Source organism: Saccopteryx bilineata, chromosome 2 (assembly GCF_036850765.1).
Source record: "Saccopteryx bilineata isolate mSacBil1 chromosome 2, mSacBil1_pri_phased_curated, whole genome shotgun sequence".
NCBI classification, from domain to species: Eukaryota; Metazoa; Chordata; class Mammalia; order Chiroptera; family Emballonuridae; genus Saccopteryx; species Saccopteryx bilineata.
In genome coordinates, this window is record NC_089491.1 from 334,762,624 (window position 1) to 334,787,882 (window position 25,259).

The 25,259-nt window shown below is 38.4% G+C and overlaps 1 protein-coding gene across 1 annotated transcript in view; it reads right to left on the reverse strand.

The window, feature by feature from the left end:
- Window positions 1-25,259, reverse strand: part of COPG2 (COPI coat complex subunit gamma 2) — a 101,696-nt gene that overhangs the window by 24,726 nt on the left and 51,711 nt on the right. Inside the window, exons 10-20 of the mRNA XM_066262313.1 lie at window positions 21,680-21,813; window positions 21,094-21,161; window positions 19,123-19,311; window positions 14,474-14,569; window positions 13,924-14,167; window positions 10,728-10,803; window positions 9,780-9,883; window positions 9,149-9,274; window positions 8,274-8,336; window positions 7,680-7,819; window positions 6,931-7,102 (exon numbers count right to left, since the gene is read on the reverse strand). Of these exons, the coding sequence (XP_066118410.1) occupies window positions 6,931-7,102; window positions 7,680-7,819; window positions 8,274-8,336; window positions 9,149-9,274; window positions 9,780-9,883; window positions 10,728-10,803; window positions 13,924-14,167; window positions 14,474-14,569; window positions 19,123-19,311; window positions 21,094-21,161; window positions 21,680-21,813 (1,412 nt within the window). The remainder of the gene's footprint in view (window positions 1-6,930; window positions 7,103-7,679; window positions 7,820-8,273; window positions 8,337-9,148; window positions 9,275-9,779; window positions 9,884-10,727; window positions 10,804-13,923; window positions 14,168-14,473; window positions 14,570-19,122; window positions 19,312-21,093; window positions 21,162-21,679; window positions 21,814-25,259) is intronic.

Consider the following 25,259-nt stretch of genomic DNA (forward strand, 5'->3'; position numbering starts at 1 on the left):
CCTGACAGTGGCAGAGATGGGGGGGGGGATGCTGCGGTAGAAGGAGGAGTGCGTTTTTGGGGTGGGTGGAGTGCGGGGAATGGGGTGCCAGAAAGACGGTCCTGTTTGTGAGTGGGGTTGGTTTGGAGCACGGGAGGTGTCAGGGTCCACACGGAAGGGAGCGGGCTGGTTCCACGAGGGCAGCGCCGAGACAGTGTGAGAATGCACGCGGGATGGTTGAGGACAAGGCGTGAGGGGCAGGCAGAGAAGGCCAGGGGCACCAGGGTGAGCGCAGCCCAGCTGTCAGGTTGGGCCTCCACAGCAGTGATTCTTCCCGGGGGTGGGAGGGGTGAATTTTCCCCGGGGGTGGGTTCAGGGCGTGGACCCCAAGGGAGGCCTATCAGTGCATCAGAGGTGGAGGGGGGAGCAGTGCTCTGCTCCCAACAAGGAAGCCAACGTGGTTGGCAAAGAAAACACCAAAGCACTCCCGAAAGATGTTGCCGATAGGCCGCCTTGGGGGTCATGCGCCCCCGGGTGAGAATCACTGGGGGGAAGGCGCGGGCGGACAGCAGAGCGGGGCAGAGAGCTGAAGCGTGAGCAGAGAGGTGGAGGCATCGGAGGGAAGAACGTCAGAATTGGGGAGAAAGGCCCCTGGACCAAGCAGACAAACAGCGAGCAAATGGATGTAGCCGAAAATGCATGCAGGGTGGGTTAGGCTTTACCATTAACCGGTAAGGTGTGAAGTGGCTAATTGGTGGTCCTGAGGAAGTGTATAATTAGATATAAGGCTATAAGAATAGAAGTGGCCAAGAAATGAAGCTTAATATGGTGGATATTAGCAGATAGTAGCAAACAAGTTATCTATGCCAAAGCAAGTGTCTTAGTGTATTAAAATGACATTGAAGGAGCCCATATGGGTTAGAGAGAATTGGTATGTGAGGACGGAGAGCAGGTGGGGTGGATGGCATTACTAGACTGTGTGCAGGTCGAGACCGAGTGCAATGATGTCAGACTAGGAGTTGACAGATTAAGTGGCTAGTCGCAGGGCTGGTGGTGACAGGTAAAATATAGAATTAGAGGCGGGTCTCCAAAGAGTTTTGTCATAAAAGTGTGCAACTAATGGGTCCGAATGAAAGATCGAAGTTCACAGGATGTGACGTCTGCACTTGTGGGAAGAAAACCACGGTCTGGGTCCACAGAGTATGAGCAGGGCTGGTGGCAGAGCATGGGGATTCAGTGCACTGTGTTCGAGGCAGTGACGATGAACTGGGCTGTGCAGTGGGGGGCGGGGTATCCGGAGGGGAGCACACAGCAGAGCAGACCACTGACTCCAGCTGGGAAGTGCAGAGACTGTGCTGAATGCATGCCGCATGTTTCAGGTAAGACAGTTTCTTTGCTAAGTGTTCAGTACGAATGTGAAGCAGAAGAGACCTGTACTCAAGTAGTAGGAGACCAAATGAGAGGTCTTGAAGTCTGGGAGAGGGTAGCAGAGGGGACACGTTCCAATGAGACAAAACAGTGACAAACAGCATGTGATGGCAACTTGCAGCTAGGTCAGGTTCCTTAACGAGCAGATGAAGGAACCACAGAGCCAAGAGTGGTGGTAAGGAACCTTCAGTTGGGAATGGACATCGAGAATCCAGGAACTTTGCCCCCATCAGTGTGAGACGGGTGTTAGCAAGCCTATGCTGGAAAAGAGTGTGAAGCAGGTAAGTCACATGAAGGATGCAAGAGAGGTGGGCTGAGGCCAGAGAAGACAAAGTGCAGAGACAGTGAACCCTGTCAGGGCATGGCATGGTTCAATGATGAAAGGTCAGAGAGAAGGCCAGAGAAGCAATAACCTCTTTCAAAATGGCGGCTGCAAAGTTCATGTGTTTACGGTTGAATTTAGATGGTAGCCTGGGTGATGACATAGCAAAGGCTTTTTCTTTTTTTTTAGAGAGGAAGAGACAGGAAGGTAGATAAAAAAAAAAAAGAGAGAGGTGAGAAGCATCGACTTCTAGTCGCTCCATTTTAGTTGTTCACTGACTGTTTCTCATATGTGCCTTGACCTGGGGGCTCAAGCCAAGCCAGTGACCCCTTGCTCAAGCCAGAGACCTTGGGCCCAAGCCAGAGACCTTAGGCCCAAGCCAGCGACCTTTGGGCCCAAGCCAGCGACCTTGGGCCCAAGGCAGCAAGTCACCTTTGGGCCAAGCCAATGACCTTAGGCCCAAGCCAGCAACCTTTGGGCCCAAGTCAGTGACCTTGGGCCCAAGCCACAGACCTTGGGATCATATCAATGATCCCACGCTCAAGCTGGCAACCTTGGGGTTTTGAACCAGGGGCCTCAGCATCCTAAGTCTGCGCTCTGTCCACTGCACTATCACCAGCCAGGCAAGGAGAGACTTTCTAAGGCCAAAAAAAAAAAGAAGAAATGAATAACTGTGCTGTGTTTTCATGGCATTGTAGAGAGAGTTATCATTTAAGAAAAGCAGCAATAAAGATTATAGATATTGATGATAGTGTGAAAAGGGAATATGAAACAGGATAGGAAGACAGGTTGAATGGACCCAGGGCATGTTAGAAAGTTTAGTGAGTCTGATGAAAGGCAGATTAGTTACAAAATGAATGAGAAGGTGAATAAGGTTTCAAACTGGGAATCCCGGATAATCTCATCATGGGTCAAACTAGTGGAATGTTGATTTAAGGCCAGATTGACAAAAACTCTAGTGATAAAGGCAGGGGAAATGGGTTGAACAGTAATGTTTTATCCTGTTTTAATATCTGAGTAAAAATTCAAATTATGTGCTTAGTTTGAGAGAATGCAAAGTTTCATCAAGGGTCATTAATATGTATCCCAGTATGTGGTTGGTGAGTCAAAGTAAAAAACTCTGAGGTCAAGTTTACCTAATTGAATTGCAGATTTAATACAGGATGCCAGGCGTTGATATGGTTAGAGTTGAACAACAAATAATGGAATAGAGACTACGGAGTCTATGTAGTCATCGGGTCCCTATGGTAGCTCAATTTAAGTGGGAGGTTCAAAGAAGGGAAGGCAGAAAGTTGAGAACCAAAGCATACATGGAAGAGCTGTGAGCTGTTATATGGGAGGCGGCATCCCTAATGAAAACTGGAAAAAAGGAATGCATATACATGTACTATTATACATGATCTCAGTACAGATAGTTTCTATTGAAGACTTTCAAAATGAGCTATTTAAATTTGCTGAAATGGTTTGAGATGAGAAATAGGCTGTGGTTAAGGCCTGGTAGTCCAGTAATACAAGCAATATAGGGATTACAACAGTTGAATAAGTAATGGGACACAAAGTTAAACAGGTAGGAATATTACAGAGGTCCAAAGTGGGGGGAAACTTGTAGACTGTGGCTTATCTATGTGGTTGCTGGTACAATAAATATTCAGAAGAAAGAGAATTGCTGGATAGGAAAGGATGCTAAGAAAGGATGCGGCCTTGAAGGCTTTTCTTAAAATTTTTGAGTAAGGGAGTGACTGTTGGAGGCCAGAATATAATAAGTAGGGCTAACTGAATGGAGACTTACTGTTTCCTCAAACAGCCCGTAATTTGAGGGAAGAAGTTATGTAAGTATTTTGACAATGGGTTAAATTTTTTCAGATGGTATAGATTTTTCAAATGCATACAAAGTCAGGGGGAATGGGGAAGTTTAAAGATACAGCAAAGATGAGTATCACTGACGGAACAATTTTCTGGGGGAGATTAGAGGTTACAGGGTGTGTGTGTCTTTTGAATGGTAGAAGACTTGATTTTTAAAGAGGGAAAAGGAAGAAAGTAGAGACTTCCAGAACTGAAACAATAGCTTGTTTATTGAGTAGTTACTATACAGCTGACACCATGCTACACACCTTACTTAATTTCATCTCATCCTTGTAACAATCCTGAAAGACTTACAGCACTCAAAGAACTTGTCCATGATCACAGTCAGAATACAGCAGAATCAGAATTCACATCCCAACTTGTCTTTCTCTACAACCTATACTTCTTCCTAGTAAGCTATACAATTTTCAAGTGGAAGGAAATCATGATCTATATAATTTTTCCCTGTGATTATAAGGAAAATAAATATATTTTCTGAGATGAGACAAAGTAGAGGTGATGTATAGATCTTCAGGTGATTGGTAAAATTTGGAATATTTGCAATGGGGAAATGCAGAAGAGAAATGGCAAAAAGACTTCATTACCATCTATGTCCTGGTATTTTACTTATATTCATTGCACAGCAAAGACTTTGGATTGGCATGGATTAAAAAATTTAGAATTTCTGACAGACATGGAAATGGAAAGGAATTTGTTTTTAAGCAGGTAAATGATGGGTCAAATATAAATCAACTACTAACGAATTTTGAAAAGTCCAATTGTTGAGACAAAATTCCAATTTTTTTCTTCAAGATGCAGTGACAAGAGTTTATAACTGACTTTTAGCACCAGTCAGCAAACCCTTTGAGTTTAAACAGAAAATAAAGAAAATTCTCCAAATGCCAAATTTTTAAAAATCCTAACAAACCATCAAACAAAAGAGCCCACAGCCAGCAGACCAAAATTTGAAATCTCTGGGCTAATTTGTAAGATCTATGTTTTATAGACAAATTAACCTCTTACTAAAGAGGGCTAAAAAAAACCTCCCCTACACTTGCTCTCTTAGTAGAAATGTTTTCTCTTGAACTGTATGTAGTTTCTATAATTTCTGTAATTTCAATATTGTTGTTGATGTATTTTGATATTGTAAAACTATATTTATTGTATTCTGTTAAGACATTCCCTGGGGTGTGAGGCACCTAAGTTATCAGTTATCCAAGTGAGCCTGGGAAACGGGAAGAGCTAGCATCCTCAGGTGGAAGGAGCTTGATTCCTCAATGAGTTCAGCATTTCACCTTCCTCTAAGACTAAATGGTGCCCTAATGGCATTTCTTAAATAAAAAAATAAAAAAAATTTGGTGAGAAGTACCACAGGAGGAGGAGTTATGAAACAAGGAGAGGAGGCCACTTGAGAAAACTGGTAACAGTGCACAATGTCCCAGGTCGATGGCAGGAGTCACAGGGCTAGATTAAGGCTGGGCCCAGGTACTGGCTTAACTTTACTTAAAGAGGGCAGCCAGCTGAAGCTCTAGCTGGTAGATATACTTTAGTCAAGTCTAACTAGAGCAGTGGTTCTCAACCTTTCTAATGCCTTGACCCCGCAATATAATTCCTCATGTTGCGGTGACCCCAAACCAAAAAATGATTTTGGTGGCTACTTCATAACTGTAATTTTGCTACAGTTATGATTCGGAATGTAAATACCTGATACGCATTATGTATTTTCCAATGGCTTTAGGCGACCCCACCAGGGTCGTGACCCACAGGTTGAGAACCGCTGAACTAGAGGGAAACAGACCAGGAGAGAAAGTGAAGCTGAAAGGGAACAGAATGAGAGAGACCTCACAAAGGGAGAGGGGAGGTAATGAAAGGTCAGAGTCAGACGGCCTCGTGCTAAAGAGAGAAATCCTAGAGGCCAGATAAGAAAGTGCCTTCCAAACCCTGCGGGTTGTGGATCCGGGGCGGCTGCAAATGGTGCAGGTCCACCCAGGGGTTAGAGGGAACACCACGGGATTCAGACCCAGCAACGGTGCCAACTTGAATCTACCTCGTGCTAGAGTGAGTAGCCTGGTCTATCATCCAAATATGTAGGATTGGATAGGGGCTCCCAGAACCAACACCTGAAAGGGAGTTCAGACAGGGGCTGATAGAAAGCAAGTTAAGCCCCAAATGTAACTGAATGATGACCAGGGATAATAAGTTATTAGTATTTTTATCATTTCTTGTATCTCTGTACCTTCTCTGATATTTGTTAACTTTTATCTGCTTTTCCTGTACTAGTGGTAAAAATTGTTTTTTCCTGTACTAGTGGTAAAAATTGTTTTCTCCTGTACTAGTGATAAAAATTGTTTTTTCCTGTACAAGTGGTAAAAATTGTTTTTTCCTGTACAAGTGGTAAAAATTGTTTTTTCCTGTACAAGTGGTAAAAATCGTTTTTTCCTGTACAAGTGGTAAAAATTGTTTTTTCCTGTACAAGTGGTAAAAATTGTTATTTCCTGTACTAGTAGAAAAAATTGTTTTTTCATGTACGAGTGGTAAAAATTGTTTTTTCCTATACAAGTGGTAAAAATTGTTTTTTCCTATACTAGTAATAAAAGTTGTTCAAAACGTAAATGAGATGTGTATGCCTATTTCTGTGAATACTGGGTAACAATTGTCAATACTCCACAGTGAATATGGGAAGGGAAGCACTCAGAGGGGAAATGGGGAAAGAAACCAAGTACAACAAATATGGGACACTCACAAGAGATAGGTCAGAAGACCGCAAAGCCCCAAACGTGTAAGTATGGTTATCAGCGCTATAACCACCAACCGCCTTCCCACCACCCAGACTCCATGGGTCCAGGAAAGAATCACAATGCCTTTCTCAAATGCAGGTTCACAAACAATGGTTAAGACACTCATTAGGCTGAGACATACTCTCAGACGCCAGCCTTAGATGACAGGACCCTCAAAATCAATATAATTTTCAGTACCACGGATCTACCAATAAAAAGCCCTTAGGATACCCTGGAAGGAAACATTAGGGAGAAGCAGGTCTTGATCCTCACTGAGACATCAGGCACATGGACCCTTCTCAATGTTTATGTTGTTCTACCAGAAAGCCCGATGTCCTTTCTGGGCTCCCCATACACATTCAGTTTCTTTTTTAAGATTAAATGTCCAGCAAATTTTACTTACAGATTTAGCTTTAAATAATATTTCTGCACTTATAAATATAAATATAAACATAAATGTAAATATACCATCATATTATCACATTTAATTCTGGAAAAGAACCATATTCTTGAACCCCAAACACGCATCCAGACATTTAAACACTGACGTGGGAAATGCATTCTTAATCATAGAGTTAGTACCTGCTGAAGAGTCATCATCAGGCAGACGCACAAGAGTGTAGCATATTCCTGGTTGATTATAAGTGAGGCTGGGGGCTGGGACACAACACAGCACTTCAAAGGCCTCAGATGGCTCCACCTGCACTGTCACTTTCTCCAGCAACTGGTCATTGAGAGTGTTGGTACAGTCAAACTGAAAAGTCAGCAAACAGAAAAGGTTATGAAGGATTAAGAACGGTTTGCAGCTAGTTGTTTCTCTCCACCCATCAACCACGACTCAGTTATGGAGCCCACAGTTCCACCCTCCCTCAACAGCACTTCAGTTCTCCTCCTAAGGTTTTCCTTCAGACAATAGAGATAGCCTTATTTTTGAGGCTTTGGGGTTTATATTATTCATTAGTCTTTTTCTGTTTCCCAAGACTGAGTTCTATCAAACAAGATGACAGATGTCTGATGGATTTCAATTTGATTCTTAGAAGTTAAATCCTTAGGATGGCCCACTTCACTTACCCTGGTATTGAACAATTATTTTTAACTGGTTATACTTTATGTTGTCCAATCTCTTTAGACATTTTGTTTTCCAGCCCTTTAGCTTTTAACCTATCACAAGAAGGCATCTCTGTAGAGCCATGGGAGTCAGGAAAGCAGACCAGATTGCGGCCAAGTTCCTTCTGTATAAATGGAACTGGAATCATAAACTAAAGGGGACTTCATTCTTGTCCCCAAGCATCCTAAACCCCTAGAAGAGCCAGTCAGAGCACTGCTCTCACCTGGAACACAATGTGATTGGTAAACATGTGCTTGACACAACGAACAAAATATTCTGTCTCTGCTTCTGTGAGCTGAACAGGCTCGGAAGACTTGAACAAGGGTCCTAGATTCATAAACTCAGGAATAGCAGCCAATTGTTCTAGCAAGAGAAAAGGAAAGAAAAGAAGAGAGAAAGCAAAATAAGACAGGGAAAGACATCATTCTGATGCTTATGTTTTAAGTTTCCATAAACTTACTAATAATTAAATATTCTAATATGTCCCCAAGGTTTAGTAAAATACTCTTTTAAGACAGTTTATATACTCAACTACTAAAAGCAAAAAAAAAAAAATCTGTCATCCTAATATCTTAAATTTTGAGTTTTCCTGTTAATAAAGTAAGAACATCATTCCCAGTTAGTACATTAGCTTTGGCAATTATAAAGTCCCACAGACTCTGGTGGCCCCAGTAACCATAAGCTATGACAATAGATATGCAGTCACACAAAGATATCCTGTACTGAGAATTCATCAAATTGAATGAGGGTAGTGGACTGCATTATATTTGAAATACCTAGGGTGCAACTATTACTTCTATTCATCATATTATCATACCTTGGAAAATGTCTTGCCTGGAAGGAGCCAATTTCTCTGGCTTAGTAGCCACATGTGCAATATCTACAAAGACAGACATGAATAATCAAGTAAGCTTCCTTCCCATGATCAGGCTGAAATGCAGACTAAAAGACATCAGGGCAACAACTTCTATTGGACATAAAAGAAGCCATTGCTAAATCAGTGCAGTAGGCTTCTGTCACCTTTTTTAGAGGGACATTCAAATGAAAATGTATTTGGTGAACATATTTTGTGATATACTAAAGCTCTAAAAAATACATAAGTTGCTTTAAATGGGCCAGGATATACAAAAAATACTCTTAAAAGAAGGAACAGTTTATAAAATAAATCTTTCATGATTCAAGTAGGAAAAATTACTTGAACAGTTATCAACAGAAAAACTAAAAAAGTTCAAAGTTAGGAAGACTGTTCATTCTCAGCTCTGACCATTAAACATGTGGTCTCTTCTTTTTTCTCTTTTTCAGTTTTAAAGTTTATTCCTTGGGAATATTTTTTTAAGATCTTGTCCCACACATTCCCAATAGCAAAATTAAGAAATTACCAGCTTCAGAAAATAAAAATAGGAGGTGACAGCACAAACACTGCTCAGAGACACACATGACACTATTTCAGAGGCCGGGAGACTGGGCACTGAACTAGACAAGAGCTTCCCATCTAGTCACACTTCATATTTTAGCTTTTATCCAAAAACCAAGAAATTTTTAAAACCTAATAAAAAACATCATTTACTTTAGCTCTAAAAATATTTAGAAACATAGAGTGACAATTAAACAAACAGAGGAAGTATCAGAGAAAATATGCTTATAAAACTACTTACACATTGAAAAACTACCAGAGTGGGGAGTTCCCATTACCTGCTTTCTGTTCAAAGACAGGGGCCATCGCAAGAGGAATAGATTTCATGTCAAAGGGTTTTTCTGAAGGCTCCAGCGTATACTGGTGTAAGGCTTTTTCCATCCCTGGTACAGAGACCGTCAGACCTATGGAACAGAAAAATCTCAGCACTGGAGCTTCACACCAATGCTAGACCCAGACAGGTCCAGATCTGCACTATTTATCTGCACTTTCTGAAGGAGGAAAAATATAATCAAACTTTATAACATAAGTAACTAAAAGTAAAGGCTATTATATAAAACCTCCTCATAATTTCATCCAAGGAAGCATGGGAGCAAGGCATAAACATTTTCAACAAAATGTAAGGACCCTCCAGAAGAGAGAGCAACTTAGCCATGGGAACAATGATAGCACAAGAAAAGGGACAAAAGGTAAACCCACCCAAAAAGGAGCTCAGGAAGGATCAGGAACAAGCAATATTCTTTGGGCTTTTACATACTTTAGGTTTCCCTAAAAATGGAAATACATTCAAAGACAAAAACCAAGTATTTTGCCTAGTGATGTTAGCTCAAATGCAAATCATCATAAGATACACTTCCAAGATACCACCTTGGGGAACAAAAGTATACTTGTCTACGCCCTCTCACTGACCATTGAAGATGTATGTAGCATTCAGTGCCATCTGCCTCTGCTGTAGCACATTCAGATAGAAGGTAGCTCTGTCCCGGACCTCATCATCAGTATCCATCATACACCTGTCCAGGGGACACAGATAAGCATGTCACAGCACCCTAAAGATTCCAAGAGCTTTACTACCATTCCTAAAGGATACAATCAGGCCACCTGATACTAAGCTGTATTATAAAAGAACTCAATAACAGGCAGCGGTAAATCCTAAAATCTCCATAAATCTTGGGTACTGCTCTCAATTACTAAAGAAATGGTATCATTGTGAATCGGATGCACGACGTAAGTGGGCACTAAAATAACTGGGAAGAGCACAATGTGAGATAGCCATTGGGAGGCTTTTCTGGCATTGGCAAACACATGATTCTGGTAAAGACTTAGACTTCTTTATAATTAAGAAATGGGAATATTAGACTTTCTAAGGATACTAAAAAGCATTCAAAATCCAGGCATTGTTAACTCCTCAAATGGCAATTTGTTTCATTGAAACCAGCCAGCCTGTGGCTTGTAATTTTTCTGCTTCAATCACAAGACATAATCACAGAGGTTTTGCTAACACCAAGTCTTTTCCTCATCAAATAGGGAGTCATGGAGACCATGAAAAGCTGGTATTTTCAACTCAGTGAACCACTTTGAAGTTGGCCCCTATTACAGAAATGGAGGTACATGCATTTAAGTCACTTTCTCAAAAAACAGACAAAGAGAAATAATGCACAGTCACAATTTCTATGTACTTAGCATACACAAAATGACTGGAAGAGAACAAAAATGCCATTTGCCCCTCACTTCACTCCATCAGCTCTACTCTCGGGCTCTGCAATGCACTTGATGTGGTACAATGAAGAACTCTCTATTCAGCCATACAGCAGTTCTTATTTTAAAAAGTTTTTAAAAAGACATTCTTTTACTTGCCTTTGTAAGAGTACAAGGATGCTTGGGAGAAGATTCTCATTCTGAGCCCCAAATTTAGCCAAAGCACTCACAGCAGCTATAATGAAGCATAAAATGAAGCAGCATAAACACTGGTTTGTAGTACTAAATAATAATCATTCAAAAAAATTTGGAGAAGGCTCTGGCTGGGTAGCTCAGATGGTCAGAGCATCATCAGATATGCCAACATTGCAGGTTCAACACCCCCCCCCCAGGTCAGGGCACATAAAAGAGTCAATCAATGAATGCATGAATAAGTAGAATAACCAATCAGTGTTTAGCTCTCTCCCCCTTCTCCCTCTCTCTAAAACTAATCAGTAAAAATAAAAATTAGAGAAGCTTCCTTATGTTCAGTGGAAATAAGTTCTCATTGTTTTATATATCATTGCTTGATCTTATTTCTTTGATCCATTTAAGCATAAACAGAAATCTATAGGGCCAAGAGAACTCTAAATAGGAAAATCCTCCATGCATTGTAGAAAAAAAAATTTATATATATATATATTTCTTTTATGAGCCATATTCCACCCCAACCACAACCTCTTATAAACCATACTGATAAAATTTAACTCTAATCTCAACCAGCTCTAAGCATGAAAATATGCCCTATTATTAAAATTCACTTCATTCAACTAAGATTTATGGCTCACCTAACTTTAGTAAAGAATTGTGATGGGTTTTGGGGGTAGAAAGATAAAAGACCTAGCCTCTGACTTGAAGTAGTTGTACTCTAATGGGAAAGACAGGTAAGTAAAGAGGTAATTACAACATCGCATAGTACATCCAGGATAGTACTATATCCAGGAAGCTAAGTGAATGCAGAGAAAGGAACTTATCACATTGGTAGAGGAAATGTAAGACAAGAAGTTAACACACTACTTGAGCTAAATTTTGAAGGACAAATAGAGTTAGCTGGAGGGAAAAGTAAAGAAACATTATCGGAGGCAGAGACACTAACAAGTGCACAGGCCCTCAGCCCAGAGAAGCACAGGGTTTATAATGGGACTCGGCACAGGTGAGGAAGGCTGAAAAACAAGACCCAGAATGGAGAGCAGGAGAAGACAGGTGAGAGGCTGCGAGAAAACAAAAATAGGTTGTGGCATGCGCCTTGACCAGGATCTACCCAGCAAGCCCCTACTCTGCTCATCTGAGACCATTCCTTGTTTGCTCGGCAACTGAGCTATTTTAGAACCTGAGATGAGGCTGTGGTGCCATCCTCAACATCTGGTGCCAACTTGCACAAATGAGCCATGGCTGCGGGAGGAGGAGGGTGAGAAGAAGAGGGGGAGAGGGAGAGAGACTAAGAGAGAGAGCATGTGAGAGAGAAGGGGGAGAGGGAGGGGTGGAGAAACAGATGGGTGCTTCTCCTGTGTGCCCTGACCGGGAATCAAACCCAGGACATCTACACGCTGGGCCGACTCTCTACCGCCGAGCCAACTGGCCAGAGCCCAAAGTTATTATTAAAGGAGGTTAAATACAGGATAAATTTATGTATTAGTAGCAGAGTGTGCTACACAAAATTTGTAAGCCAATTTTGTGTGCAAAGACCACTTTTGTAGCCAAGTGTGGGGAACAGACTGCAGCTGTCTGAGGCCAGGAGCAGTGAGACTAATTGGGCACTCAAGATGCATGAGAGCCTATAATAAAGTAGCACCCAGTCAAATAGAGAAAAAGAGAAGGGAGAAATAGTGAGGAGACAAACTGATCAAATTTTGCCCAAGAGTAGATGAGGGTTATAAAACAGTGGACCGAGTTTCTGCTTTTGCAACTGAGTGGATGATAAAGGTGAAGCTTCCTGTTTGGGTGAGCCTAAATTTCAAGCTGAATCTGAAGTGCCTTAGACAGCTGGACATACAAGTTCAGGAAAGAGATATGACTGCGATGTCACAGAGTATCCATAGCTCTGAAAATGACCACCAGAAATAATGTGTATGTTAGGAAGACAAACCCCTCAAGAAAACTAGTATTTTAAGGAATGGATGAGAAGCTCTGTAAGACTGAGGAGTGATGGCTAGGTAGATCAAGTGGAAACCAAGGCAAAGAGAGTTTCAGAAAGTGTTTAGCCAAGAGTACATTAAATTGACTGAGAGTGCACAAAGATAAAAACATTCAAGTGTTTAACTTGATTTTCCAACTAGCTTATAAGTAGTATTTAAAAAAAAAAAAAAAAAAAACAGGCCTGGCCGGTTGGCTCAGCGGTAGAGCGTCGGCCTAGCGTGCGGAGGACCCGGGTTCGATTCCCGGCCAGGGCACATAGGAGAAGCGCCCATTTGCTTCTCCACCCCTCCGCCAAGCCTTCCTCTCTGTCTCGCTCTTCCCCTCCCGCAGCCAAGGCTCCATTGGAGCAAAGATGGTCCGGGCGCTGGGGATGGCTCTGTGGCCTCTGCCCCAGGCGCTAGAGTGGCTCTGGTCGCAACATGGCAACACCCAGGAGGGTCGCAACATGGCGACGCCCAGGATTGGCAGAGCGTCGCCCCCTGGTGGGCGTGCCGGGTGGATCCCGGTCGGGCGCATGCGGGAGTCTGTCTGACTGTCTCTCCCTGTTTCCAGCTTCAGGAAAAAAAAACAAAAAACAAAAAAAAAACAGCTTCAGAAGATTTTTAAGGGAGAGAGCCAGGTTATAGTGAGTTGAAGAGAGAATTGGAAAATAAGTCCATGGAGGCAGCTGGGAACGGCTAGCTCATGATCACCTGACAGAGGAAGGAAGGGCAGACAGCAGCTAGACAGAGACAACGGATCAAAAGAGAGCTTCTATTTTTAATATAAGAGATTTGGACATGTTCATATGCTAACAAGAAGAAATGATTAGGGAGGAGGAAGAAAAAAAAATTCCTAAGACCAGTTTCAAAAGACACTTAAAAATACATAGACACATACACACAATTTTCATATTTATTTCATATTTATGGCTAGAACGCTGCTAAAAAATGGTAACGCCGTTACAGTATTCCCGTCATACTGAGAGTCAAGGGGGTAGCTGTCTCTAATTCAAGGCAGCAATCAGGATGAACAGTAGCGTACAGAGCAAGAGCTGCACACCTGAGGCCAAAGTACGCTCCAAGATCCCCCCACAACAAGCAGAACTTGAAACTTCACTTGCCAATTTCCTTACCACCCAGTGAATTAAGCATTTCAAAAGAGCAGGAGTTACATCATTATCAGGGTTCCGAGGACTTACCAGCTCTGACAGCCTCGTTCTCCAGTACGACCCTGTTGAAAATAAAGCGGATATACTTGGAGGGCACGGGCGTTCGGGGGCCCTCCTTGCCCAACAAGTGCAGAATCTTTGTAGCCAGCACGGTGTGCTCACAGTCCTCGATAAATTCACAGAGGTGGGCCAGGCCCACCTCTTTACTCTCGGGGTTCTCCTCCACAATGCTGATAATGCAGTCCACGATGGCCCGCTTATATTCGAAGCCTCCCTAGCAAGAGAGGAAACTGCCATTCATTTTTGGAAAACAGCTTATATTCCAACGCTCATGCTTATAATATTAAATTTTCATTTCTCTTCCTTTATGAAAGAAACAGAGAGGTTCTTTATTTCCTCCAAATAGGAAAGCCAAAGTAATAGCATGTTTAGCAATGATAAGTCAGCATCCAGAAGTAAGCACACGTTTTAAGAGGTAGGCTGAGATCACAAAGCAGCTGCTTTAAATACTATGATATTTAATAGGGATCGTAAGAATTTAAAAGAGTGACTTCCTGTGATTAAAAAGCAGTCCACCTACATCGTCTCGGAGCATGTTGGAGAGGAACGTCATCATGACACTGTGCTTCCGAGGGTATTTCTGACAGAGAGCACTAATTGCCTGTACAACCACCACCTGTAGAAAAAAAAACAGAATGGCCATTCATCTTTATCATGTCTGTACAACTACCACCCATAAAACAAAAACAAAACACAGAGCCCTGGCCAGGTAGCTCAGTTGGTTAGAGCGTCATCCCAAAACACAGGGGTTACCAGTTCAGTCCCTGATTTTGGCACATACAGAAACAGATCAATGTTTCTGTCTCTCTCTAAAATCAAGTAATTAAAAAAAAGGGGAACAAAGAAAGGACTTTCATCTTTATAACTTTAGCTACTCAGCATCCTTCTTATTTCTTGCAAGCTAAGAAGGCACAGTGATTACTTAAAATGACAATGGTTCTTTATGAAAGGTAAGCAAGGGGAAATCTCAAGGGAAAATAAAAAGTTCATTCAAGAGATTCCATTCCTTTGTGCCAAACAAAGAAGCACATAAAACTTTTAAAGTGAACAGTAAAGATTAAAAAGGTTAAACATACTAATTTCCATAGGAAAAAAACAAAACAAAACAGAGGAAGTTACCAAGGAACTACTTCACAAAATGGTTCCAAAGAGAATTTTACCATAACTTGAAAGACTAGTGTCAAGTGAGAAGGGTGTGAGATTTTACCCTTCTTGCAAGCTATCAAGTTAGCCTGCCACAGTTTCATTGATGCTGGTAGAAAACACCAAAACTCCTGGATCAGAGATGAAGATAGTAAATTACTCATGGCCATAGCAGTAGCTACAGTATTCATATTTGGGCCAGTTTCCTGAGCCCCAGTTCCCACAGCACAATGCAGAACAGGCCAGATAATACTTGGCCTGTTGCATTATAGGAGAAACAACAATACCTAAACTCAGTGGTCCCCAACCTTTTTGGGGCCACGGACCAGTTTAATGTCAGAAAATATTTTCACAGACCGGCCTTTAGGGTGGGACGGATAAATGCACAAAATAAAATTACGTGACCGGCGTAAAAACTGTGGTATTTTTAAATATAATTGTCAAACTTACGAGACAAGCGTCAAGAGCGAGTCTTAGATGGATTTAACAGAGGGACTCAGGTAATTTTTTAAAAATAAAACATCATTCAGATTTAAATATAAATAAAACGGAAATAATGTAAGTTATTTATTCTTTCTCTGCACACCGGTACCAAATGGCCCACGGACCGGTACTGGTCTGCGGCCCGGGGGTTGGGGACCACTGCCTAAACTTAATAAAGATGGTATACATGCAAAAAGAAAAATTTTGGATAGAAGTCATTTATGAATATTGACGCAAAATTTCTAAGTGATATATTAGCTAACAAACTGATGTTTCTCCCTTTTTCCTCTCCCTCTCTAAAAATCGATTAATTTTTTTAAAAAGAAAAGTGACAAACTAGACTACATGAAAATAAACTTTTGTATGACAAAAGATACCACAAAAAAGTCAAACACAAATGACAAATGGATAAAATATAACATTTCATAGATAAAGAACACTACAGTAAGAAAATATTTCATGATGAACACCAAGAAAGCAAGAACAGTTAAACTTCAAAAAACTGGTTAATATAATGCTTCATTAATGAATCTGTGGAGAAAAGTCATATGATTATATCCATAGATGCTGAAAAGCTCTGGTAAAATCCAACACCCATCTTAATAAAAATTCTTGAAAAAAATAAAATAGGAATGAATTGATCCATTTCACACACACACCTTAATCTTAATGTCAGCACATTACTTAATAGAGAACCCCCAAGAGTCATTCCCATTATGACAAAAGAAATAAAAGACAAAACTATATTTACAGATGACAAATAGTATACCTGTAAATTCTCGAGAATCAATAACAGAACTCAATAAAATAATTCAGCAAGATAATAGAATATAAAATGCAAAACTACTAATCATTGCATGAATAATAACTAGTTGAAAGATATAAGAAATAAAAGACATTTATAATAACAACAAAATGATAAAATGCTTAGAAAAAGAATTTTGAAGACATTCAAAACTAATATAAAAATACTATAAAATATTCTGAAAGGCACAAAATTAGACTACTTGAATAAATTAAAGACATCCCTTGTTCTTGGTTAAAATGTCTCAACATTAAGATGTTATGTTCTACTCTAAATTAACTTATCACTTTAATGTGATTGCAATAAAAACGCCAATGAGATTTTTTATGGAACTAGACAAGTGAACACTAATGTTCACAAGGCAAAATACATATGTAAGACTAGCTAGAGATACAATAAAGAACTATAAGAAGGGGCTAATAGACATTAATACACTCTACAAAGCTCCTATATATAAAATAGTATATGATATATGTGTAGATAAAGAAAACATAATAGAATAGAAAGCTCCAAAATAAACCCAACTACATGTAGCAGTTTAGTATATAATAAAGGTGGTATCTCAAATAATTGGAGCAAAAACGGTCTATTGAATAAAAACTGGGGGAGGAGCAACAAGATAGTTATTGGAAAAGAAAGAGATTAGGTTTATTTCTCCAATCATACATAATAATGAAATCTAATAGATCTGGGAGCTAAATGTAAAACATGAAACTATAAACATACTAGAAAAAATGGGTGAATTCTTATTCACCATTCAGATTCTATAATCTGAAGGGAAAGGCTTTCTATAACTCAAAAGTTAAAGCACTAAAAGAAAAGAGTGACAGCACTCAGTTGGTTAGAGTGTTGTCCCAATACTCAAAGATAGCAGTTTCGATTAATTTTTTTTAAAAAGGAAAATATCAACAAATTAGACTACATCAAAATAAACTTTTGCATGACAAAAGCAAGAAGACAAATGACAAAGAAGACAAATGATAAAAGAACTAATATCCCTAATATATAAAAATCTTTAAATAACTGAAGAAAGAAAAACCCAAAAAAAATCCTATAGGAAATGCGAGAAAAGATTATGAGCAGACAACATTCAAAAATAAATACTAAATTATACTTAAGAATATAAAAAGTTTACCTTAGTTCATAACAAAAGAAATCCAAATTAAAAGTACATTGAGATACCTTTTCCCATCCATCAAGTTGGCAAAACATCCAAATACAAAACACTCCATTAGTGAGGCTATGGGGAAACTGACTATAAATAAACTACATATTTATTTACCTTTCAACCTAGTATACAAACTTCTAGGGATTTACCCTAAAGATACACCTCCAGCATTTCAAAGAAACATCTGCACAAGGTTACCCACTACAGCATTATTTGTCACTGCAAATATTGCAAACTATCTAAATGCTCAAGCACAGGAGAGTTATTCAATAAACTATAATTACAAAATGACCTTCACAGGTTCTCCAAATATTCAAAATGTTTGCTTAAATATGCAGGTTAAGTCTGGTTTTTAAAAGACTAGATATATACTAGAACAGAGTATATAGGGTCAATTATACTTTTTGACAGAGAAATACAACAGGAAAAAATTAAATATTTCTATTTTAATTCTTCTTCTAACTGAAATTTACTGTTCTTCCGATTATCTCTAACACATTCTCACCAGTTTTATTCAACACTGTACTCATTGTACTGGAAGTACTAGAGATTTTAATAAGGCAAGAAAAAGAAAGAAAAGGAAAAGGAAAACTACCTATTAACAGATAACTTGATTATTTACACAGACAATCCTAAAATGTGTACAGTAACTACTAGAACTAATAAGGGTACTTAGCAAGAATACCAAGTTATGGGAGAGAAAAAAAAAAAGGAAAATTTTAATACTATTAGCAAACAATGAAATAGAAATTTTAAGAGAGTACCAAGCATAAAATATTCAGACATAAAGTTTAACAAAAGATGTGCAAGACCTCTAGAATAAATGCTACAAAACACTGCTCAGAGTAAAGACCTAAAGAAAGGGAAAGGCATACCATATTCATGAACTGGAAGAATATTGTTAAAATGTCAGTTCTCCCCAAATTGATTTATAGATTCATCACAACACCAATCAAAATCCTAACAGGCTTTGTTTCATAAAAATTATAAGTTGTTTCTAAATTTATTAAAATGCAAAAAAAAAAAAACCTAGAATATTGAAAAGAAAGACAGAGTTGGAAGATGACACTACTTGACATTTAAGAGATATCATAAAACTAAAAAAACAAATACAGTGTGTTCTGGCATAGCACTGACAAGCATATCAATGGAATATGATAAGAAGCCCAGAAATATATCATACCTACAGTTATATGGTTATCTGCTTTTTAGACAAAGATGCCCAAGCAGACCTATTTGTCTTTTCAACAAATTACACTGGAATGTCTGGATACAGGTATGGGGAAAAAACTGAACTAATCACATACAATACACAAATATTAATTCAAGTTGGATCACAGATCAAAATATAAATAAAACATTTAAAGTAAAACATAAAAAAATATCTTTAAGATGTGAAAGTAGCCAAAGATTTCTTAAGATAGGACACAGAAAGCAATAACTGTGAAAGAAAAAAAATCAATAAATTAGACTTCAAAAACTTTTAAAACTTTTGTCCATCAAAAGATACTCTTAAGAAATAGGCAAGCTACTGAGACTGGAAGAAACATGACCATATTTGAACTCTTACCTTGAACTCATCTGAGATTTCAGACACAAATGATGATATCTGCTTCATGAGTCTGTCCACACTGCTCTCACTTCCTGTTTTGAGGAGTGTAGTAATGGCCAGGGTAGCAATGCTTCTATTTGAGTCTGTGATCAAGTTTTCTAAGTCCAGATTGCAGGCAGTAACAGCAGAGGGGTGCTTCATTGCCACCTAGTGGAAGGGCAAGAAAAATATTATGCAAAGTGCTATTGATAAAAAAGACCAGAACTTTAAAAAACAAAAAAAAGGAAAATAGAAATTTGAATTTAAGGTAAGTGGCTTTTTAAAATCTAAATGGGACAACACAGGTTAAAAGTAATTGTTTCAAAAAGAATGTTTCCCGTTAAAAAGGTATGATAAATGATTAACAACTATAGTCATTGCACAGTAGAGAAGAGAGTGCTACTCTCTTCCAGGTTCCTGTAACCTTTCTAACAATATCACAGTCTGGCTTTTATTACAGGTGACCTGTTTTTCCTTATGGTTCATGTGTATCTACTCGCCTAGATGTTAGGATCACCGAAAATAGGACCTCACATGGTAAATACTGCTCAAAGATTGTTAATATCTTTTCACTTAGAAAACCCTTCTGTATTTAAGCAAGCAAACTCCAGCCAAACTGGATTGTTCATGGTCACAAAAATATGCCTGCCATTCTCCTGCTTCTCTCTGTAGATAACATTTACCTGTCTGCCTATCATGATAAAAAATTTTGAAAACAGCAAAGTATTGGCATCAAAAGTCACTTACCAGCAAAATATGATGCAGAGTAATATAAAACTAATTAAGTGTTGATTCAATCCACTTAGCAAGGATAGTCATATATATAGGTGCAGAAATACAAGTGTGTCTGTGATGTGTTATTGTACCAGGCCCAATGGAGTTAATGTGTAAGAGACAGCATCCGAGAACCTCTCTAAATTTCACAATATAGAATTCTGAGACACATCTAACTTCAAGATCACAGATGAAGAAATGTGGACCTATACTGTTTTAAATACAATTCACATTGTTATTCTTTAAAGTCTTCTTCCATAGCTACTCCAACTTCTCTCTCCTCCAATTGTTCATACAATTAACCTATAATCAATCACACATTGCCTTATGACAAGTCTTCTAGTATATTAAACATTCATTTAAAAATTTTACGGTTTTTTGATATTTTCTGTGTTTCTGTACTGTATCCTCTAGACCCAAGATGTACGATAGCCAACCACAGGTGAGTACTAAGCATTTGAAATGTGGCTGGTCCAAATTGAGACATGCTGTAAATATAAAATAAACACTAGATGTGAAGACTTAGCATGAAAATATAAAAGACAAAATGTATCTTGAAAAATGTTATATTGATTACAGGTTGACATGACATTTTATATATATTAGAGTAAATAAATTACATTATTAAAATTAATCTCATCTTTAAAATTTTTTAAATGTGTTTATTATAAAATTTAAAATTTCACCTGTGACTCACATTTGGTTTCTACTGGACCATGCTGTTAGAAACCAGCACTGTCTGAGACAACTCTCTGCAATGACAGTAATGTTCTATATCCACACTATCCAGTGTGACAGTCACTAACCATGTAACTTCTGAGCACCTGAAGTGTGACTAGAGTGACTGAGGAGCTGAAATTTTATTTTTATTTAATTTTAAATAACTTAAATAAAAACAGCCACTTAGGGTGAAAGGTCATCATATTGGATGGTGTGGTTCTTGACTATAAAGGGCTTAAAAGTCAGAAATGAATTATCATAGTGATAATAGTGAAATGGCCATAGCTGAATAATAGTGAAAATGGCCACGGCCAAAGGCCACACGCACAGTGTAATGCTATAGCAGAGAAGTCCATAGATCACATTTACTAGCCTTGGAGAGAAAACCAAATGCATCACAACTGATATTTCTCAATCAAACATGGATATAAATGATGGTAGCAGAGGGACACCTACCTTGTTCAAGGTCCTCACAGCGGCATATCGCAAAGCTGGCTTAGGAGAGCTACAGAACAACTGAAGAACTGGAAAGGAAAAGGACCACCGTAATGAGCACACTTCACCCTATCACACACAGCTGAAACACAATGCATGAACAATCATTTTCAAAATATGCAGAAGGAAATGAGCATCAAAAATCCCCATGAAAAATGCATCGTCAAAAATAGAAAAAGCACTCTTTGTTTAGCTCTAAAAACTTTAAATGTAAAATACAAAGTTTACTCTTTTTTCTAAAAGAATTAATATATCCATTAATATTTGAATGGCAGGAATATTTACAGTTATAAGAGCAAATAGGTTTTTTTAAACATTAAGGTGAACTGCAGGTATTGAAATTACTTTTTAAATGTTTTATATGGGGAAATGGTAACTTCAGACAAAGAAGACCAACTAAAAGAATCATTTACATATCAGAATGCAAAGGCTATATAAACAGAGCTAAGGTTCAAAATTCATTCCTAATACTGAACCTACAGACCTTGGGAGCTTAAAACAAACATAAGAATATAAATAAAAACCAGCTATCAAATACACAACCAACCTGAAACAGCAGGTGCCAATTCCCTTGCAGTACAGTTAGGAAGATGGATAATAGCTGAAGCAGCTTCATAAATAACCATTTCATGTTTATTTCGCAAGCAGCTCTCAATGAAATCGAAGAGTGGACTTTCATGGCTGACAATAAATATACATAGACCATCATTAGATATCAAATACAACAGAAGCAATACACACAGTCGCTAAAAGCAGACAGACTGAGAAGCATGTTTGGAATTACGGGTGAAGGATCTCTGAAAATCCACTCCTCCATAAAAAACAAAGAGAACTCTGGCATTAATTTTCTAAATAAACTTGTTCAGCACTCTAGAAATTAGCCAAAGGCTTGCAACAATCCTAAGGACATTTATTCAAGAGAAACAGCTCTTTACAAGAACAGTAAGCTTTCTGGTGTTTGCACGTGTTCCATTTCCATCCTCTCTCTGGTTTCACAGTAGCATTGGACACCAGCCGCTGCAGAACCAGAGTAGCTCTGAAATCCAGAGTCAAGCAGCCACTAGAAGAGGCAATGTGTCCAGAGCTCCCTCAAAAGCCCAGTCCCCAGAGAACTGTCCTGACTGGTGCTCCCTAGACAAGCCCCATTCATGGAGCTAATCTTTATTTTATCGGACTCACAGCTCATTTAGTGAGGAAAGCCCTTCATCCCCAGGGAGTTTGTCCCCCAATTTAGTGGCGATTGTTTAACACTGCATTTGCCAGAGACAGCAATTCCAGTTGAGGCAAACAAGACACTAAACAAAAATACTTAAAAGAGCAGGCTGAGAAATGAGATGTCCACAGTGGGCTTTGACAATTTCCGACGTGTTGCTGGACATCTATGCTCATGTCACAGGCTGTGCATATGCCCAGGAAAGACCTGTCAGAGCCCTAGTCTCTCACCTAGTCTTGACTCTGAGGTTCTTCACAAGTAGGAAGTGAAGTCTAAAGCAGAGTTAAAGCTGCAAGAGCATGGAAGGCATGCCCAACACACAAAATGCCCATTGGAAGAAGGATGGGGGACATGTTGGTTTAAAGCATTTTAAAAAATCTGTCAAATCATTTCAAACAACTCAGCTAACCAGGCAAAGACTTCAATGACTGCACATGTCAAAGAATAAAGGCTGCAGAATTGGCCCAGGAAAGCCACTAAACAACCACCAACAACAAACAACAATAAACACTGAGGTCAGGGAATGGGGAAATCTATCAGGGTTACCACAGCATATTACTTCAAATATCCAGTTTTTGACAAGAATTTATGATACACACAAAGAAATAGTAAAGTATAACCCACATACGGGGCAGAGGCAGTGGTCAATAGACATTATTCCTGAGGAAGCCCAGATGTTGGATTTACTAGGCAAAGACTTTAAGACAACTAATATGTTTAAGAAGTAAAGGGAAATTGAAGAATTAAAGGCATAAGAATCATGCCTCATCAAATAGATTATTAATATAGAGATAGAAATGAGTTTTTTTAAAGGAACCAAATAAAAATTCTGGGTTTGGAAAATATAGTAAAGAATTGAAAGTTCAAATCTGCAGTTCAACAGTTGGTTTGCGCTAGCAGTGTTCAAAGACCAGTAAACCTGAAAATAGGTAACCTGAAGGAAAAATAGGAAGAAGAATGAAGAGAAAAGAACAAAGCTTTAGAAACCTATGGAATATGACAACATTTGGCAACATTTGTTGCAACATTTGCACAATAGGAGTCTCAGAAGGAAAGGAGAGAGACAAAGGGGCAAAAGGAATAGCTGAAGCAATGATGGCCAGCAACTTCCTAAATTTTATTTAAAAACAATCTATGCACTTAAGAAGCTCAACAAAACCCAAGCAGCATAAACACAAAAGGATCCACACATAGACAAACCAGTCAGACTGATGAATGCATAAGACAAAGAAAACTTTGACAGCAGCAAGACAAAAACAACTGATCCCATTGTATAGAGAAGCATCAAGGCAATTAATGGCTGATTCCTCACCTAAAACAGTGAAAGAGCGCAGGCAGTAGAAGGCCATGTTCAAAGTGCTGAAATATAAAGAATCCTATAGCCAGCAAATTATCTTCACAAAATGAAGGCTGAAAAGGACATTCCCAGATAAGGAATGATTGAAAGAATGCACTGCTGATACATAACTTACTAAAAATACTAAAGAAAGTTCTTTAGACTGAAATACTGACTCTCAACCGTGACATGAATAATCAGGGAGAAAAAAAGAGTGCTAGAAATGGTAAATATGTAAAGTGATACAATAGATAATATCAATACATTATTTTCATTTCTCTTAACTGCTTTGAAAGGATATAAAATTGTATAAAACAATAATTATAACAGTATATCATTGGAATTATAACACACACATATAGTATACATAACAAGAATAACAAATAGGAGCAGGGAGGGAATGGAACTATATTGGAGCAAAAATTCCATATTTTACTAGAATTAAGTTAATATGACTCTGAAGTAGACTGTGGTAAATTAAAATGCATATTCTAATCCCTAAAGTAAAAACTAAGAAAAAATGGGGGAAAAGTAAAAATATTGCCAGAGAAATTAAAATGATACACTGAAAATGTGTACCTTAAAAAAAAAAAGCAGTCAAAGAAGAAGAAACAAAAAAGACGGGTGATTTACATAGAAAAACGGCAAAGGTAAAATCCAACCATATCAATATTTAAGTGTGAACGAATAAAACAGTCCAACCAAAAGATAGAGATTGCCAGATGGGATATCAAAGCAAAATCCAATTATATTCTGTCTATAAGTAACACACAGACAGAATAAGTAGATTCAAAAATACAAATAACACAAAAGGAAAAAGATGGGAGAAGATATGCCTTGCAAACAGTAAGCGTAAGAGATCAGGAGTGGCTATATTAGCATCAGACAAAACAGCATTTAAGCCAGAAATGTGACAAACGTTAAAGAGATATTTTATAATGAGAAACAAACTAATACATCAGGATGATATAACAATTATAAACATACAGAGACACATTTAAATACAGAGCATCAAAATATATATATACAATAATCAAAACTTGAAAAAGCAAAAGAAGATATAGATCATGTAACAATAGTTGGAGCTATCTATACCTACAGAAAAATTAGAGAGAAAATCAAGGATACAGAAGACATGAACAAAATAAACAGCCAACTCAACCTAGAGCATTCAACCAAATGACTGTAAAATATTTTTTCAAGTGCATATATACAATTCTCAAGGACAGAGTAAATGTCAATCATAAAATAAGTTTTAATACATTTAGAAATCATCAAAGTATGTTCCCCAACCACAACTGAATTAAATTATAAGTTAACAACAAAAAATAAATTGGGGAAATCCCCAAACATTTGGAATTTAAACAATGTATTTCTAAGTAATCCATGGATCAAGAATAAATCAAATAGAAAGTGACAAAAATATTTGAAACTGAATGAAAATGAAATACAACAAATCAAAATTTATGAGCTGGAGCTAAAACAATGCTTGGAGGGGAATTTATAACTATAAACATCTATGCTAGAAAAGAAAGTTCTAGAAGCAATAACCTAGGCTTCCACAATTAAGAAATTGGG